Source organism: Xylocopa sonorina, chromosome 1 (genome assembly GCF_050948175.1).
Source record: "Xylocopa sonorina isolate GNS202 chromosome 1, iyXylSono1_principal, whole genome shotgun sequence".
In the NCBI taxonomy this organism is placed as follows: domain Eukaryota; kingdom Metazoa; phylum Arthropoda; class Insecta; order Hymenoptera; family Apidae; genus Xylocopa; species Xylocopa sonorina.
In genome coordinates, this window is record NC_135193.1 from 14,791,792 (window position 1) to 14,809,643 (window position 17,852).

At 45.3% G+C, this 17,852-nt stretch overlaps 2 protein-coding genes across 4 annotated transcripts; one reads left to right on the top strand and one right to left on the bottom strand.

Moving 5' to 3' along the window:
- The first annotated feature begins 50 nt into the window (after window positions 1–50).
- LOC143424161 (uncharacterized) lies at window positions 51–1,478 on the top strand. The gene has a single exon (XM_076896062.1). The coding sequence runs from the start codon at window positions 312–314 to the stop codon at window positions 1,326–1,328; it is 1,017 nt and encodes a 338-aa protein (XP_076752177.1). The 5' UTR covers window positions 51–311; the 3' UTR covers window positions 1,329–1,478.
- Window positions 1,479–2,350: 872 nt separating this feature from the next.
- Mtp (microsomal triacylglycerol transfer protein) lies at window positions 2,351–10,005 on the bottom strand. Of its 3 annotated transcripts, XM_076909589.1 has the most exons (6): window positions 9,939–10,005; window positions 8,208–8,363; window positions 7,788–7,811; window positions 5,967–6,160; window positions 4,618–5,271; window positions 2,351–4,212 (listed from the first exon to the last, which is right to left on the bottom strand). In XM_076909589.1, the coding sequence occupies exons 2-6, from the start codon at window positions 8,272–8,274 to the stop codon at window positions 2,467–2,469; spliced, it is 2,685 nt and encodes an 894-aa protein (XP_076765704.1). In that variant the 5' UTR covers window positions 8,275–8,363; window positions 9,939–10,005; the 3' UTR covers window positions 2,351–2,466. The 3 variants fall into 3 exon arrangements, with proteins under 3 accessions (XP_076765704.1, XP_076765695.1, XP_076765713.1); XM_076909580.1 differs by lacking the exon at window positions 9,939–10,005 and having other exon boundaries at window positions 8,208–8,433; XM_076909598.1 differs by lacking the exons at window positions 7,788–7,811; window positions 9,939–10,005 and having other exon boundaries at window positions 8,208–8,434.
- Between the last annotated feature and the right edge of the window lie 7,847 nt (window positions 10,006–17,852).

Below are 17,852 nucleotides of genomic sequence, written 5' to 3' on the forward strand. Positions count from 1 at the left end.
CTTCTATTCATACCTCTATCGCAATTAGAAACAACCCTGAAAATTGACTAGATACCTTTAGTTCGGTTGGTCGTAAAGCATACGTAATCAGACTCAACATATATCAACCACTCTGGGGTAGCTGGAGATCGAGTGGCAGTCGGTCGACGATAAGGACATTCCAGGAGCACTTTCGAGTTGCCCGCCTCCCTATTGGAGGTTATTTAAAAGCGGTCCTTCAGCCTCACCCGCTAGCCAAGGATTCGTTACCAGTTCGATGCCGAATTCGATCGACTTCGGTTCGAAACCCCGCGTGTTTTCGTTCCATCGACATGTATCCCACCCACTATCTCTTCGTCCTCTTCGTCGGAACGTTCTGCGTCTACGGGCTGTGGAGGACCGGCTCCCTTTCCTGGCAAACATCGACCGTACACGCGAAAGCGTCCATCCAGTTCGACCTCTCCATTCCAGCCTCTTCTCCGTCCGTTCTCCACCATTTCTCGAACAAAACCAGCAGAAGAACCGTCGACAGAATCCACAGGAAGTATCGAGGTGTCGTGTCCAAGTACATGCTGGAGTTGTACCACAGAAGATCGGACGTGGACATAGTTCGAGCGTTGCAACCAATCCACGTGTCAAGTCCAACGAGCGACGGGGCTAGGATTCTGGTGTTCTCAGTGCCTCCAGTGGACCGAGACGAAGCCCTCGAGGTGGCCGAATTGCTTGGGATCGCTGGCTCCATCCTCAGAGTGCACGTGGATCGCACGAACGCGTCCGCGTTGTACAAATCGAGGCGAGACGACAGTTGGAGAGCCTTCAACGTTACCTCAGCAGTGGCCACGAGGAGTGGTACCACTGTCAGGTTCCGAGTTTATGGAAGAGTCGGATACCATCCCTGTGGGGATGGCCCAATCTTGCTGTTGAGTTACACTAAGGTGAGGAAGAAGCGTCCGCGGCGTTCCATTCAAGAGGACGAGTCCGAGGAAGACGAGGGCCCTCGAAGAAGACGCAAGAACCATTGCAGACGACGTTCCTTGTACGTGGATTTCGCGCTGATCGCGTACGATGAATGGGTCGTTGCTCCCCCGGGCTACGAGGCGTATCAGTGCTCGGGGAAGTGTTTCTATCCGTTCGGAGACCACCTGAGTCCCACGAAACACGCGATCGTGCAGACGTTGGTGCACGGTGCTCTCCAGGGTGTCGATGGGAGAAACAAACCGGTTGGAAGGGCTTGTTGCGTCCCAACGAGACTGGCGCCTACTAGTCTACTGTATTTGGATGCCAGTGGGACTTTGACTTATCAATATGGGTATGAGGACATGGTCGTGGCCGAGTGTGGTTGTCGTTGAAAGTGTTGGATATGTATAGCTCGGAGATGGTGTGAAAGGTGTGTAGGTTTTTCTCTCCTCAAACCATGAGTCTTCTGTAATCGTAATAAAATTTCATTTTGCTTGGCGTAAATTGGATTTCGTTCTCCAAATTTTGACGGAAGTTAATCGTGAGACAGGTTCGTAGAAATAAAGTAGGCGCGATTTTTCATTTGCATATCTCGGTTGATTTATTTTTTTCATTTCTTCTTTGCGTAGAAATGTCTCGAACATTTTTACGAAGAGGGAATTTAAATTCCTCCGCTTAAAGTGGAAAATATGTAGGTTTTGATCTTCGTTTCTTCTCTGTCTTGCATCTTGTTTTCCACATAATAAAATATATTATAATAGTTCTCGTATGATGGAGACAAAGTTATCCCATATGCGTATAACCCTTCATTACTAATTAATTTGACCATCTGCCAATATCATCTTCCAAAAATATTTTCTGCGCGCTTAAAGTTGCTCTAATTAGATTTTACGAAAATTTGGTCTCGAAATGGTAAATAAATATAATTAGCTATGTTAAAGGTATAGTTTGTGATAAAATATAAAAAAAATATGACATATAAATATTCGGAAATATTATATAAATTTATGAGAATCTATGAGAGAAAAGATATATCTAAGAATATTTACTTCTGAAGAAAACTCTAATAAAGGATTAACGGTACACTTATTGGAATTATTGCTATCATCCCTGATGTAAAGTACACTGGTATCAAATTTTCTCGTTCGATTGTGCAACACCCTCTATGTCACTCACTTCTATCAGAACTTACGTATAAAAAAAATATAAAATAAATTTGAGTGTAAGCAGTCACTATAGAACCATAAAGAGTTAAATAAAAATCAGATTATGAAATGAACCCACTGACGACACTGGAATGACTTCGACCGTTTTCATCGGAACAAGACTCCTCTCATTCGTAATTGGTAAATGCACATTAGAAAAAACACCTACGCACCCTTGTCTCATTCAACACTCGCGATTCTCTTCTCTCTCGATAAACAACACGAAACACACGTAGAAAGAATACAAAGATTGTACCATCCTCGGTAACTGTTCTCGAAAACTTTCTCAAGTCTCGCGATAACATCAATAAACAGTCTTTAACAATTAACTGAACACGGTCGAGCACATCTCGTTGTTCTTCCTGTTCAAGAAATAAGACTTCCCAGGATTGTGCAGTCTCATCCTCCTAGCTTTCCTCAACTTGTGCTTGCTTCCGCTCACTCTCTCGACTTTGTATACGCGATATTTCACCACGTTCTCCGGTTGGTTGAGTCTCATGCAGAGAACAACTGGACCAGAGAAGTCCACGTCGGTGGCTAACTCCAATTTCGGTTCCATCGTCATCGAGAACTCGGCCATGCTCTGCACAAAGTCGGATCGCACCTTCGTCCCGCCCTGGATCACGATTCCAGTCTTCAGATCGACGAGGGACTGCGCGTTCCTGGACCAGAGGCTCAGCTGTATCTGCCCAGCCAGGTCGAAGCTAACTGCACCTTGGACGTCGACCTCTGCCACGATTCCCGAGGCCAATGGAACGTATTCGTTGTGATTGTGAAGAGCAGCGAGGACCTGGAAAGCTGGAGTCCGTTCAGAGGCTGTGCCAGACCAGACGTGGCCCATCAGTTCTCCGTTACCAGAGAAGAAGATGAACGGTCTGATACCAACGCCCATGAAGCTCAGCCCCATTCCCGCTGTTAGTGATTCTTCGTCTTGGCCATCGTCCTCTTGGTTGCTGGAAGAAACGAAGCTTCCTAAGCCACTTGCGAATAACCCAAGAGAGAACAGTGCCTCTTCGTGTTCTTTCACTTGATACACTACGTCGACCACTCCTCGCTTCAGCAACCCTGACTGAATTTCTTGAACGGTCACCAGTGAGCCATTGCTGTCCGATGATCTCAGAAAATTCCTTGTAAACGCAGTGCTTAGACCCGCCTGCGAGAACACGTTGTAATTGACGATATTCTGGCCTACTGTGCTCAAAACGTCGTTCAAGTTTTCGGCTAATTGGGGATCCTTTTCGGACAGCTGCTCCAAACGTTGAGCGAGGTACTTTCGCACCTCGTAGGCAGAGTCTCCGCTTGCTAAGTATTCGACCAGGTTTCGAATGTCTTCCTTTGATGGATTTGTTTCTAGAATAATATCCAAGGCTAGAGTTCTGCTGCTACTATCTCTTTTGGGACCACCTAATTGGTAGAACGTTCGTTTAGCCACCGTTTTCACTTTGTCGGTTATCGAGCTTCTGGGAATGGCTGCTAACGCCTTCCAGGCGGCGACATTCAGCGCTCGGTTTCTACTTTGTGCGTATTGTAACAGCGTTGGTATCGTCACCTTGCTTCTTAAGTTTCCTAGAGCTCTGATGAACTTTAATTTGCATTCGTCGCCCGTGCAAGTGTCGAGGCCGATTTCCAAGCTAACCTTTGCAGTCTCGACGGCAGTCGGGGATTGCAAATGGCGCGCCATCGCAGCTGCGGTTAGGGCTATCGTCTCCGACACCTTGTCGTTCGCGTTTGTCTCTTCTGATTGCCTCAGAACACTTTTAGCGACGTCCGCGTTTGGATTTGGAGATAGGGACAGGCTCCAAAGGTATCGTTCAGTATCGTCGCCTATGTCGTCGTGTTGAAGGATCTTCATGGCTGCCTGATGACTTGCCAGAGTCGATGCCGCGCCATATATGTCCAGTAGCTGTGATTTGACTTGACGATACCGTGGGCTTTTCAACAGTTTGATCAGCTCTTCCGGCGAGGCTGATCTGACTAGACTTATTAACTTAAGGAACGCTGAAGCGGACTTCCCTGTGCCCAACGCGCTGTTCTCCAAGGAGCCACGGTTCTCCTCGATCACTTGTTCCAACTGAAATTAGATATCGCAAACGTAGACAAAATTAGAAGATTGGGAATTAGAAATTACGTAATTTGTTTGAGGATAGTGTTTCGCAAATGCGAACGATTTTTCGAAAATATATTATTTTAGTTTCGTAATCTTATCCATCTGCCATTGGTCAGCAGTGAATAAATAAAGAGCAGGAAGCACTTGCCAAATCAAGTTATTGATCCAGACGAATATAATTTTACGTCTTCCGGTCCGCCTTTATGTTGCATTATTGATTTTGGCGACAATGCTTCGTCCGCATCGATACGAAACGTTTAGAAAATCTTGAGGAGGGTTATAAAATTAAACGCAACAAAATAGTGAACGTAAAGGTTCCACGATAAGGTTAGGTATATCTAAAGTTAGTTAAAAATTCTTCAAACTAACCGTGGGACATCTACTGTCAGGACACGTGGACGGTTCCAGTTGCAGCTCGATGCCAGTCTCCTTGCACCCGGGTCTCACAGCAGCAACAGCCTGCTTCAAGGTGTTAGCGTGCACAGTTCTCGCGCTGATGGTGCCGGGCAACAGTTCGAGCGTTCTCTCGGACGTTACAGTGGTCCCTACTTCCATTTTGGCGGCCAGCATCATCCTGTGCCTCTCCTTCTCGCGTACGAAGCTGGGCAAAAGCTGCTGCGTGAGCTCGTAAGTCGCTGTGCGAACACTCTCGAGTTTCACGCCGAATATTGGATTCGAATGTCGTTTAGTCGGCGGCAGGGTAGTCTGCTCGCAGTGCGTCTTCCGTTTCTCCACGGTTTTCGGGCCAAGAGAGTGGTAGGTGACGTTGCAAAGGCCTGACGCGTCTCGTTCTTGGATGTCGTTGTCGAACACCCTGTATTGGAGCACGCTGGCCAAACCACGCTTCATATTCGCCGATGAGACGCTCTCCTTGGCGTCCAGGAAGATCGACTGCACCTCGCCGTTCCTCCATACCATCAGCAAAGGATTCGTCGCGAGATCGTTTATTCTGGACGAGTGCTCGATGAACCCTTCTGGTTCCGGCGCCCTCCGCGACTTGATCCATAGCTGCGGTTGTTGTAGCTGTGGAAGATGGTCAGCGGTAACGGCGGTTACTTTGAGAAATTGTTCTGAATTTAATATCGAAGTTTAAATAACCGAAACTTTATGATAACGTTTAAAAAAGCTAATGATAAATTCATACAAGCGTATGAATAGCGTCAACTGCGTTCGCTATTTGTCAAAACGGGCTGTAATCTCGCAAGGAAAGGTTGCCCGCTTATCGCTCTCTGTTTGATAAACATGTCATTTATAAAAATAGCTGGATTGTAAAAACATACATACGAAGGTAAAAGGTCAGCGAAAAACATCACGGACCGTTTGAATAATATTTTTGCCACGCAATACTTAAAAAGCATTACTGCATCGTGCATCTGGTATACAACTATACACACAGTGCGCGCGATACCGATAATAATTTCCACCGACGATACCATAACATACTTTATGATAATGTATCTATTTACACAAAAAATGAAATGCGTGGTTTGAAGTTCAATGCGTGTCAGCGTGTAACGAAGCTGATCGATAACGCGAGAAATTTAAACGTACCTATCCGGACTTCAATTATTGTAATACGCGTCAGCAAACTACACCAAACCCTGAATAGCTGCGCGTAACGTGGAACACGTGCAGCTATTTAGATTCTCGTTACACAGTCAGCTTCCTTTCGATCGAAGCATTCCATCGCTCGGTTTCGATAGAGAAGCAGTCCCTACCTCGACTCTCAGCAGGAAGCTATTCGGATCGTCCAGTCTCTGCCAAACGGGTATCACGTGCAGCTCGCCAGTCAATCGGAAGCCAACGTCCCCGCTGGATTTCGTGGGAGCGACCTCGCTGAACAGCCAGGTCGTCGTCAGCTTGTATTTCAGCCCGCTGCCAACGTTCCAGCTTCTGGTGGCCCCGGCAACGGCTGCAATAATCACGACCACCTTCCAGTCCATGATCGGTAATCGCGGTGGCGACTCGTAGTTCAGAGATCAAGGGAGAACCGCGTCCTCGTGGCCCCGCTCGCGTCGAACAGAGACGTCAGGGATCGAGGAGGAAGCGGCGAGGAGATGCGCGTCAATTTTGGAATGCGACCCGGCGGGAGTTACGCGTCGACTGACAAACATTGTTACTCCGGAATGGCTCGTCTAAATCGATGAGACACGAAGGATAGAGGTCGGCTCTGTCTGCGCGCGTATCGCTGATACCGCAACCGTCGATGGTCGCTCGTGTGCGAGCGATGTTTGTGTACCCCTCCCGTGTTTGTCTGCGTAGGATGTACGATTACGGACCGCGATTATGGAGTTACGAAACGATCTCGTTTTTTTTTTCTTCTCTGGAGGGAGAAGGGGTCTGGAGAAGGGAGGGAGGGGAAAGTTTGACAGTGATTTTGAGCTTGGGTTGTGGATGTTAGTGAACGTGCGAGTGATGGTGGAGATGTTTGAAGTTGGCGATGGTTTGTCGCGTAGTGATCGTTGTATAGATGATGCTTTTTAAGGTGACAAATTCTTGTTACTGGTTGTCAAGTATTGCTCATCCCTAATCTCTTCGTCCTCGTAGTCTGATTAGTTATTATTTAAATATAATAAAGAAGCAAGTCCATAGGACCGTTAGTTATTTTAATCGAGTGAACAGCTGAGAATTCTGGCATTTTTAAGTCAGACGATGTGCAAGGCGCGTGTGTGCGCAGAATGGTCACAGGCTGGATCGGTTTTCTAAAAGCGACGAAGGAAACGGTGCGGTGTATATACGAGATGCATACGTGGCGGCATCCTTTTACGTATACGCACGCACACATGTAATTATACATGCTCCAGGCACACATACAAGGTCCAAAGAGGCACCGTTAATTCACAAGTCCTTGCTACACGACAAAGACACGGAAATGACAGAAACACCGTTCTTGTAATTAAATAACCAAGGGACGAACTACAGAGTGCCATTCTTACAGTTCAAGTGCGTCCTTATCTGTTCGACAATGACACAGAGACTTCATGAAAATAATCATAACCGGAATATGTATGTCTTTAAATTGGATGAAATATTCAATTATCCCCTTTGGTTCTCAACTAATAATTTTTTAATTCAATAGTATTCTTCGAGCCAATGGAAATGATTTTTCTTACATTAGTTTTCTAATAAGTAGAGTTTCATCTAAAAAAAATATTCAGTTTCGTATTTCTGAATAGTATAAAGTTTATGTAACTACAAGTACATAGTTATATAAAGTAGTATATATAGTTTCGCTCGAAGAGGAAACAGTCATGCGAGATGGAATGAGATCCAATCATGAATACCTAACCACCACTACTTCAGTTACCCAAGATCAGTTATCTCGTGGAACAAACTCGAATTCTCCCGCACCTCGTACAAGAGCCATTAAGTAGAATCAGAGTGTTATACCTAGCCCTCTCAGCGGTATATTCTACCGTAGCAACGTACCGAACCAGTTAATTACATTTATTCCTTATTTCGATCATCTCGTCGGTGTTTCATCTACCAAAGTTCCTTGTACGCATATATACGAATAAAGAATAAAAAATTAAGTTTACCTGGTGCCATTTGACAGTAAGAACCTGGAAAAGAAAGGAATTCCAATTAGAAATAATAGAGCGTTCCAACGGGGTAAGCGATACCGATGGTGCGCGACTTTATTGCTAAGTGTAATAATTATTTAATCGAGGTCGAAAAGGCGAACAAAGAGTCGCGAAGGTTGCGGCTCCGATCGTTAAATGCGAGCTAAGCGCAATAGCAAAAATGGACCGAGAACGTAGATCGTACGGAAGAAGAAATTGTGATTCGTTCGCTGTGCCATTCGGATTCCATTCGAGAGACAGCGGCTACCATTTAAAACGGCTCGTACGGACGAGATTAAGAAGTCGTTGGAAGCCGTCGGACGATTCGAAAGTAGCGGGAAATTGTGGTAGATCCGGACGCGAGAGCAGGCGGGCCAACATTGTCTGGTAACTCACCGAAGAGCGCCAGAAGGTAGACGAGGGAGATGGTGAGCGTCGTGACCGGCGTTTCAAGGCAGGCCATCCTTTGCTCGTTCCTTACGGACGACCTTCCTCCAGCCTACTACCCCGATCTTTCTGTCTTCCACGCAGCTCCGTGTCTGTTCTCGTCTCCTTTTGCGAGTAAATACGAGCAATTAGACTGGCCAGGCCTGGCGTTATCGAACCCCGCGACCGTCTCTGATGTTCCCCTCCCCTCTTCGCAGAACCGTCCCCCCCTTTCCACCCCGCTACTGTCTACGATACCACCAGAACGCACTGTACAGCTTGATCGAGTAAAAGTGATCTACCCGGAAGCAGTTGGGATCGAAATCTAAGGGATTCTTCATACTCCAAACCAGCGAACCGTGAAATTTTCCCATTACTTTGGAAAAATTCAAATTTCTACGAATATTTGTACCAGGACAATGTTACAGAGAGATCAGAGATGTTTATGTCTTCTATTTTGAAGCAAGAAAATGAAATCGAGAAAATCTATGTCACGGAGCATGATAATATTTGTTTCATCCGAGTAAATGCAAAGTTTCTCACAATTCAGGATTGTGGTGTCCGTTTGTTGATTTTTATATCGTTTTTTTTTTTTTAATGAGAATCAATGAGTTTCTCAGCCGAAAATACCAGGCGGAACTGTAGAACGGAGAACGTCGTGTCTGGTTTTTGTCTGCTCAATCTACTTGCACATGCGCCGCGGATGCTTCACTTTTGCACGGTCAAGTAATACCAGCCTCCTCCAGCGAGATTGCTTTTGCGAGGGGAAGGGAGGGAACTAAGCATGGGGATGTTCGTCGGTGTGGTTTCTGGCTAGGTGAGTTCAGAAATTGGACGATGTTCACATGGTTGCTGGTTCACTGTCTAAGACGGCGGCACGTCCATTGGTAAAGTGACGAATCTGCGCAAGGAGGCGAAAGAACTCTCTCGACTTCTCGTAACAGGCTGATAGTATAGGAATCGCGGTTTTTTTTTAATTTCTCCTTTTTCTTTATGGATGTGATCGAATAGTGTGCTGAAATCTGCGGGTGGATCTTTAATTAATCGTACAAAATGTGTAGATTATAATTGTCATACAAATAGTGTAACATATTTTATGCGTATATACAAAATAAAAAAATAAAAAACTGAAACACCACTCAGTTGCGATGTTTTTTAAAACTGGTACCTTTATAGTGCAACATGTGTGTTGTTGATGGATATTTACCAAATGTAATTTATGCAAAAAGAACGATAATATGCGTATATCGTCTACCGCCTTCCCGAATAAATTGCATACAAATAATACAATATTACCACAATATTTGCATTTCTTTTGGACATTTACTCCACGTTTAGTTTTGCATTGAACCACAATTTGCGATCAGTTTTACGAGTTATATTGTTAACTAAATTAGTAGTCACTTTATCAAGAGTCAATAGGTGAATAGGATAAAATGTTTCACAATGTAATGCATGAGATAAACTATGTTGAATTTACCGCGAGGCTGTTTAGAAACCTTGAAACTTGCCCGCAAAGTTCACGCGGGGTCATAGCACTAGCATTTTACATTGACACGCGCTGAACTACTTACTGCGACACGCATTTAACTGTCGTCGAATTTTCCTGCCACTTCGAATACTTGTCATTCTTTCGGCAAATGCTAAACTCGGTTAAAAAGACACGGATGTATCATCAAGTATAAACACAGTACGACGTACCTTTTGAAGTTAAATCTGAAGGAACATCGTCCTTTCACCGTAGCAGCACTACTTTTGTTCGCACTCTCTCAAGATAAATGAAAGAGAAGAAAATTGTATTCGCAGTACGAACGAATTTTTAAGATCAACGCATTATTCCACTTCCTTGCACGATACGAAGCTGCTCTTTGTTATTTGTCCAGCTAAACTGTAACACCAAAACGACCACACGAGGAGTATTATCTATCGAGAACGGAAAGCTATGACGATTTCTACTCAGTCAAACAACGCATGTCGAAGAAAGTCCACAGTACGTAGTACATTCTGTCACGGCTTGACACTGAAATTGTTCTTATCGCTTTATTTGTATTTATTCGCTACCTTCTACGCCACTGTACCTAAGCAATTAACATTTTACACTTGCGATAAATTTTGCCTCGTTCACTTTGGAATTGAGAGAAACGTTACCGATGGATACGGACGAAAAAAGGAAACTGAATGTTCCACTTGTTTCCATGACTGTATATCAAATTAAACTTGTAGATCGACGCAGCACCGAAAAGATTATTACTGGTAATCACACGCATTCTAATGCGTAGAGATAATATGCGGTAAACAGTTTAAACAACAATGAATGATAGCAGACGTATCCACGGTATGTGGTCATAGAAATTAAAGTTTGTTTAATTTTTAATTTTTAAATTTATTTTTCACAAGTTATCAACCGCGAGTAAAAAAATCCCGTATCAGCTGATGATGAAATAGAACGTATTTATAGATCAACCAAAGCGTCTCAAGATTCGAACATTTGCCTGAAGATGGCAGGAACTGTATGTTCAGTTCTAGATTGGAACGTGAGGAATGATAAAATTGAGATTGAATAAAATACAAATCGAAGAGAATATTCTCAGCAAAGAGAAGACGTTTCTAATGTACGCATACGATTAAGCGAACGGAACAACGAAAAAAGCGCCACCTTTTTTGGAGCCTTATACCCAAAACTTAAAGTAACACCGGTACCATAATGGCGTCCATAACTTTTACCAGCTGAACTAAAATTCTTCCTAGAGAAGCTTCAGTTCAAAGAAGCTAAATCCTCTATACAGAACCTCGAATGTTAATAATGTCATAGGATCCAAGAAGAATATCACCTTCCAACAAGAACCTATTATACACCGAGAAACGTTAAAGAAGAAACGTGGCAGTGTAATTCGCGAATACTCCCATAAAGAGAGAGTCTGAAAAAGGAGGGAGAACGAAACGGGATGAGGCGGAAAATGGAGAAGCGAGGATCCTGTAGAGCGACAAAAGCTAGCGGCGCGTGAACTCTCGCGGAAACGGGAGCCGGTCGTTTAGCGGGTCCGCAACGAACGATCCGGCCGGCAGCAGCCGCGCTAAATAATCATAACTCAGAGAGACATTTGTAACGCCAGCCTCTCGCTCGTATTTATCGCTGTTGTTGGGCGGTTTGTTGCAGCAATAACGGTAATGGGCCAGGCACGAACGGGCAGCCCATCCCCCCCGAAACCGCCCCGGCGACCCTCGAATCCCGCCGCGAACGCGCGCCCCGTCCCCCCATCGCCCGAGAGCGATTTATCCTTGGGTAATTAGCACGGGTAATAATTAATGCCGCCGCGCATTGTGCTAATTATCACCGGAGAACCTTTTAAGAAATGAAAGAACATTCGAAATAAAACAAAGAGGCCGCGACGCGGGGGATGGCCGCGCGGTTGGGGGTTGCTGGATAGTTTGCTAGGATAAAGGAGCGAGGGGCGGGGAGGAGCGGGCCGGAGAGATAAATAGGACGGGTAGAAGGATATTTACAATCCCGGGAACGAGTCTCTGTAATAATAAGTGGTAATGAGAGAGAGAGAGAGAGACCGTACTGCTGGTTCGCGAGGGTGTCGGTGGTTGCAAAAAGTAGCAAGATTTTGCGCGGCAGCGTGCTGGAAAAAACTCACTTTCTTGCTTTCCAGCTGTTCTAGCAATACCAGAATGAAAAAAGGGAGATGATAAAAAGATGAGCGATGGAAATGAATTATTCCTCGAGTTCAAACGAAATTTCGTACATACGCATAATGAGTTGTGAATTTAAAAAAAAATCCGCGACACAGCTTAACCACCCCTGGAATATCGGTCCCTGTCTCGCGTACGTCGAATGGTAGGTGGCTGCCACCACCAACCCCGGGTCGGACAAATAAAAAGAAAACACATCTTGATAGCGATAAAGCGAGGCGCAGTGAGAGTGGCAGTGCACGGGGGTACGGATAACGTGGGAAGGTAGGAGGCGGTCGGGGGAGGTCGGGTCTACGGGATGTTTGCGCGCCTATATGTATATTCCAGGACGGAGTAAGAGGTTGTTGGTATACGTAGACGAGCAGGTAGCGTAGGGAACGTGAAATGTGTACGTGTGGCGCCATACAAAGGACAGGCAACGGAGCCAAGCAGCTATCCATCAGGGTGCTTTTGTCGCCCTAATGAGAGCCTGAATTATTCAGCTTAGAGAACACCCCTCTCTCCGTGGTCCCCCTTCCCACCTTTCCGTCCTCTTCCACCTCCTACACCTCTTGGGGACAACGCTTGCACTCGCTGGAAAACTTGAGTGTCCCTCGTTCATTCCAGTGCGTAGGTTAACGTGCGTTCCTAGGGTTGCTAACGCCGATGTGATGGAATTTCGCGCGGTCTCGAGGGCGAGTTAGAATGGTCTTTGCGTTAGACGCGATTTTACGAGAGAATAACGGGTGCAACGACGCCCCTTTTCTTAAATGTACCAGGTAGTTGCCAGTTGCTCTTCGATCAACGATAGGTAAAAATAAGGAGATTCGTTTTGAATATTTTTTGACATTAATTTGACACTGGTATGGAAATTAGGGGAACGTTGAAAATATAACCGATGATAGGAAGAAGGTCTGGAGAAAATAATTATACTAGCACGGTACGGGGAAAGGGTTAAACCTTAGAGGGGGCACGCAAATTCCATGAAAAATGAATGGGCCATCAAAGTGGGGCGTTCTTTTACGCGAAGGTCGCATCCCTATTAAATCTAACGGGGAGACTTTTCGCCAGGCCGGTCGCATCAGGCCTGGCACAGGTCTGTCAACTAATTTCCCCGGCGATTTTAAAATCATGGACCGCGGAACGGCGATTCATCCGTCGTGCATTGCCTGCGTCCTATTCAAAAACTGGAACGCGCACCATAAATGCTTGAACGGCCCCAAGACGTCGTTTTACCTCGTGGAACGTATAAATACTAAGTCTTTGCCTTAGCGCGACCTCTTTCATATATAACTTTCCAACGGGTATTGCACACGTTCCTGGCTGCCTATGCAAAGCTCATTTCCTCGGAGATAATTGCACTGTGATATCGTGAAACTCATCGTTTTTGTGTGCCAGTGAGAAAAGGAGAGAGGCAGAGGGTAGCGGGATGGGTGCTGGTAGATGGCCCGAGAGGGTGCCGCGGTGGGGTGCACTTACTCGGGGCGAGGAAGCTCGGTTTTTATTAAAGTTCCTTGCACGTTGGTTGCCTTACTTTTATGCTACCGTTTCACGGCGAAAACTTGCCCCGTAAGTCGATAAAGTTCGCGGTAACTAACCGTCATTCCAGATTTTCGCATGCCTTGCTCGCGTCGCGTTTATGGCTTCTCCGAATGGAACTTTCGTAACTTTCGATCAGTTGATAATCGTGACGACGTTAACGTTAAAGAGAAATAACGATTAGACACTGCGCCAATTTGTTTAAAAAAATTACGAAACGATGTTCCGTGAGTGCAAGGGTAACATTCTTTCTGGGACTCGTCGCATTTATGGCTTTGGCAGTTCCAACGTTTTAAAATATCTAAGGAATTCGTGAAAGAGTTTGAAATGCAGATAATAAATTTAAATACCATGCGCGATACATATTTATGATACAGAATGTCATTCATACATATTCGGACATTTTGGTTAAACTTTTTGGTGGACTAATCATCCATGAGACAGCTGCAACACGTGGCGAAGTGATATGATTGTACGAAGGATTTTTAGAATCTCTTTCCTCGAAAACGAAATTTGCAATAAATTAGAAAGATAAAAATATTATCTGGAAAAAAATTGTACATTACGAAGCGTCGATATCATTAATTCTTGCTCTGAAGTTTTCTTAACGTTCCACTCGTACAAAGTGGAAAGGCATGTTTAATAATTTGCCTGTTAGAGATCTCTTCGGCAAATTCATTACTTCAAGACGGTCTCTGTTTATCGCGTTAATTAATAATTGTTTGTACAATTACCAGTTTGCTTCTCAAGAGAGGTTCCTCTTTGTTTGACAAGCAAACTATAAAGTTTGCTTGTTTCACTTTTAACTATGCTCATTACTCGCGTCCTAAATGAATCTAACTAGATTGAAGCTGCTTGTTATTTTCTTTCCGACCGAAGTTTAATTTCCAGCTTCGAGAATTTTTAATTTATTTACCAACGCGTTTCTATATTTTATAGCCTGTTATCCGTGAGCGTTTCTCTAACCTTAACTGTGCTGCCATAAAAAAAGAGATATAAAAATGTTGTAATTGAAACAGTGACTAATTTGCGGGTCCATAGCTTTCGAAGCAAATGAATTAACGCGTCTGGGAACATATGCGCCCCGTGGCTTTCCCAGAGTTCACCCTTAAATAATCGCTTGGGGTTGCGGTGACCAAATATTTAAAAACATACATCACACAGTGGCCACTCAAATGGAATTCTTGCCCCGAGCCATTCGTTAATCAATGAAACAAATTATCACGTCCCTTTAATGCAATAAAAAATTCAAAAGAACACTTCAATCGTGCTTCTGCTCGTTGAAAAAAAAGCTCCACTTACGCGGCCGTAAACCATTTTAATTCACTTCGTTCGAATATTCGATCGACCGATCCACTTTATCGAGGACTACCTCGTCATTCGGCTCGAGGAGCATGCTTTCCAGAAAATCGCGTTTAACCTCCCATTGAGCAAACATTATCATACCAGTTACCGTTCTATTCAATCGCCTGTAAATTCATTAGTCTTCCGACATCCGAATAAATCCTCTCGTACGAACGTTCCACACGATGCTTTCGATAAACGCGGTAAACACGAGAGGAATCCGATCTGGTTCTCCATCCGAGCCAACGGAACCCGTCCTTAAAACGGAAAACCTGACCAAACCCTGACACACCCGCGGATATCCACGTTGGTGTAAGAAAATCGTCGGAAACCGGAGACGCCATGAAAATTGATCAAATTTCTGTCTCAGGCGTAACGATCCGGGTGGGCAAGGAGGAGGCGCACAGCCGAGAACAGACGTCGAGGCTAAGGGTGGCGGTGGGGTGGGTGCGCGAAAGGCGGACGGGCCGCTACATCCGCAAAGCTATTATAACCGCTCGAGCGAATCTCTATTAAAACGTGTTTACACTGGCTTAGGGGTTGACTCAGGCCGCCCCTCCTGGTCCTTGGTTTCAGCCAACTCCGCTCCTCCGTGCCCCCGACCCTCCTTGCGGGCTCATCTATGCGCCCCCGTATATACGCGCGTTCTAGCGCCGGTTCCTGAGCTGTGTGCGGGTCCGGGGCACGCGAGACCAGGCGTACAGTAATGCCTATCTAATTGTCGCGTGTATGAATAGTGAATCCCGGAGCACTCGAGGCTATGAGCCGGATCCGAGCTAACATAAGGGGAGAGCCATATGAGCTAATCTATATTATGATAGCCCAAGCCGCGGGCTCCTTCAACCCCCTGCCTGCCTTGCCCTGCCCTCCTCTGCCCTGCCCTTCCGCCCCGTATTCCAGTTGGGGTTGGTCGTCTCGCGTGCTCCACCGCGCGCGCCACCTTCGAGAGAGTCCCTGCCCGTTTTTCCACCCTAACGACGGCTTTATTATTACCTAACCGCACCGTCGCGCCCTCCGCTGACGAGGTTACTTCCGTCGCGCGGATTCTCGCGCGCCTAGCCTCATTCAGACGTGCCTGCTCGCTGACTGGTCGCAAGACCAGACGCTGATGCCGAGCGGCAACCACCGTGGATCATTTTTAATTTCGAACCTTTCTTTACGCTTGATAATGAGATCGTGGCTTTGATGCGTTTCAGTTCCGTGAAATACGGACGCGTGGTCGAAGGGTCTAGTCGCTAGAATATGGATACCGAAGAGAGTTTCCTCTGCGGTTTTTTTTTCATTTTACTTTCGAAGGAAAGCGATCGGACAGGACTGATGAGTTTGTTCTCTGTCAGTGTGGATGGAGAGTCTTTGGTCTTTAACCGGAGTCCGAGGAATTTATTTACCACGGGTTTTTTAATGGTAGTTAATTGACGCGGACGGAGATCTCCATGGGAAAAGAGAGGATTTCTAATCGAAATGATTGGAGAAATATTTTCCGTTACGTTAAATGACGGCAATTGATGAATGGTTATAAATTGTTTCATGATATTTCTATACGATAGTTCTTTTTACTGCTTCCAATTTGTTTATCGTGTATAGAGTATTCGAACGTAATTAGTAGTAATATAAACATTGAATTATTTACGAAGGTTGCGATCGTTTTTTTCTAACTCACGTATTTGCATTTCAAATAATTTCAATTTATGCGCCGTCGAACTGTTTTAAATCGATGGAATTTCGACGACTGAAATTAGATCGTTAGAATTTAATCGTCCAACCTTTCAAGCACGCTCACCGGCTCTAACTGAAACGCGATGCCGAAAATCATCTTTAAATCAGAACAAATGCTTCTGACAGTCGCCGCAAAGCGTCTTCCCGCAAACGAGCGTCACGATCATCAAAAGAACATTCCGCAGACATTTACCCAAATATAATAATCCGGTGAAACCAGAGCGCGGGTTCATTAAAAATGATCGTCGCTGCCAGTTAAGCAGCCCCTTAACGTCGTTCCTCTTGCCTCTGCATTCGACAAAGGGCCCCGAAAGTGTCGTAAGCTTCTGTTAATTTATCACGACGGAAGCCGAGGGTTCGAGTCGCTCGTCGTAATACCACCCCGCCCATCCTTTTCTCTGCAGCCGGAACATCGTATTCCCTCTTCCTTCCTCCTCGTTTCCGGCCTATACGACCGTCCTATTTTATATACAAAGGACCTAATAGTGGTAAACGTTCCGAGGGTGCTCGCTAATGTCCCGGCTGCTATTAAGACGCGTACACACTTGCGACACGTGACCTGCGTTAGGGAAAAACTAAAGCGTAAAGATGGAATGTTCCTGATACGAGCGCGAGTGAAACGTTTCGTTCGAGTGGAAGCAGTTTCATGCCGTTCGAATTCAAACGGACTGGATGGAGCATGAAATATTCATTGCTCATAATCTGTAATTTTAGTATCATTTTCTTCGTACTAAGACGTTTAATGGATTCTTTTTTTTTTTTTAATTCAGATAGGAATAGCTTAAGATTCTTTTACGAAATTTGTATGTTCGCTTTTCTAGATGGAAGATGATCGTGGCCAGTTTGTTTAGTCTCTGGATACGGTTAGGTTAAATCCAGCGTATCCAGGGGCGCGTAATCGGGTGGGCGTCTCGGAACGCGAAGGGGAAGTGTATGGCGGCATTTGGAAGCGTCGGGACGCCGGACATCGCAATCTCAACCGTCCCGCCCAGCCCTCTTCTTTTCGTTCCACTCGACGTCTGCCATTGTGATGGTAATATCCCCGGGTACGGGTAGTCAGACCTCGGATTTATCGCGTAGTCATTTCGAGATTAGCTTCTCTGCCCGGTGATCTTCATTGAAAGCCATTGTCTCATCCTTTCCGCGTCTTGTAACGGAACCTTCATTTATTATCATACCGAATCTGTCCCCCTTCATTCTCTCGCAGCCTGAACTGAATTTGTTCAAGGATATTAGATCCCTCGTTCACGCCGGCCCGTGGCGATCGATTTCTCCCGATTTGTCGGGATTCCATAATGTCATCGATTCATTTTAATCGCACGATTAATGCCAAGTAATTGG

Bases quoted from the DNA above. Each gene is read 5' to 3' on its own strand.
- LOC143424161 (XM_076896062.1), top strand. From the start codon at position 312: ATGTATCCCACCCACTATCTCTTCGTCCTCTTCGTCGGAACGTTCTGC.
- Mtp (XM_076909589.1), bottom strand. From the start codon at position 8,274: ATGGCCTGCCTTGAAACGCCGGTCACGACGCTCACCATCTCCCTCGTC. The intron at 5,272-5,966 runs GTAGGGACTGCT...CATCTTCCACAG, and splicing joins GCTTCCTGCTGAGAGTCGAG to CTACAACAACCGCAGCTATG. The intron at 4,213-4,617 runs GTTAGTTTGAAG...ATCTAATTTCAG, and splicing joins CTGACAGTAGATGTCCCACG to TTGGAACAAGTGATCGAGGA.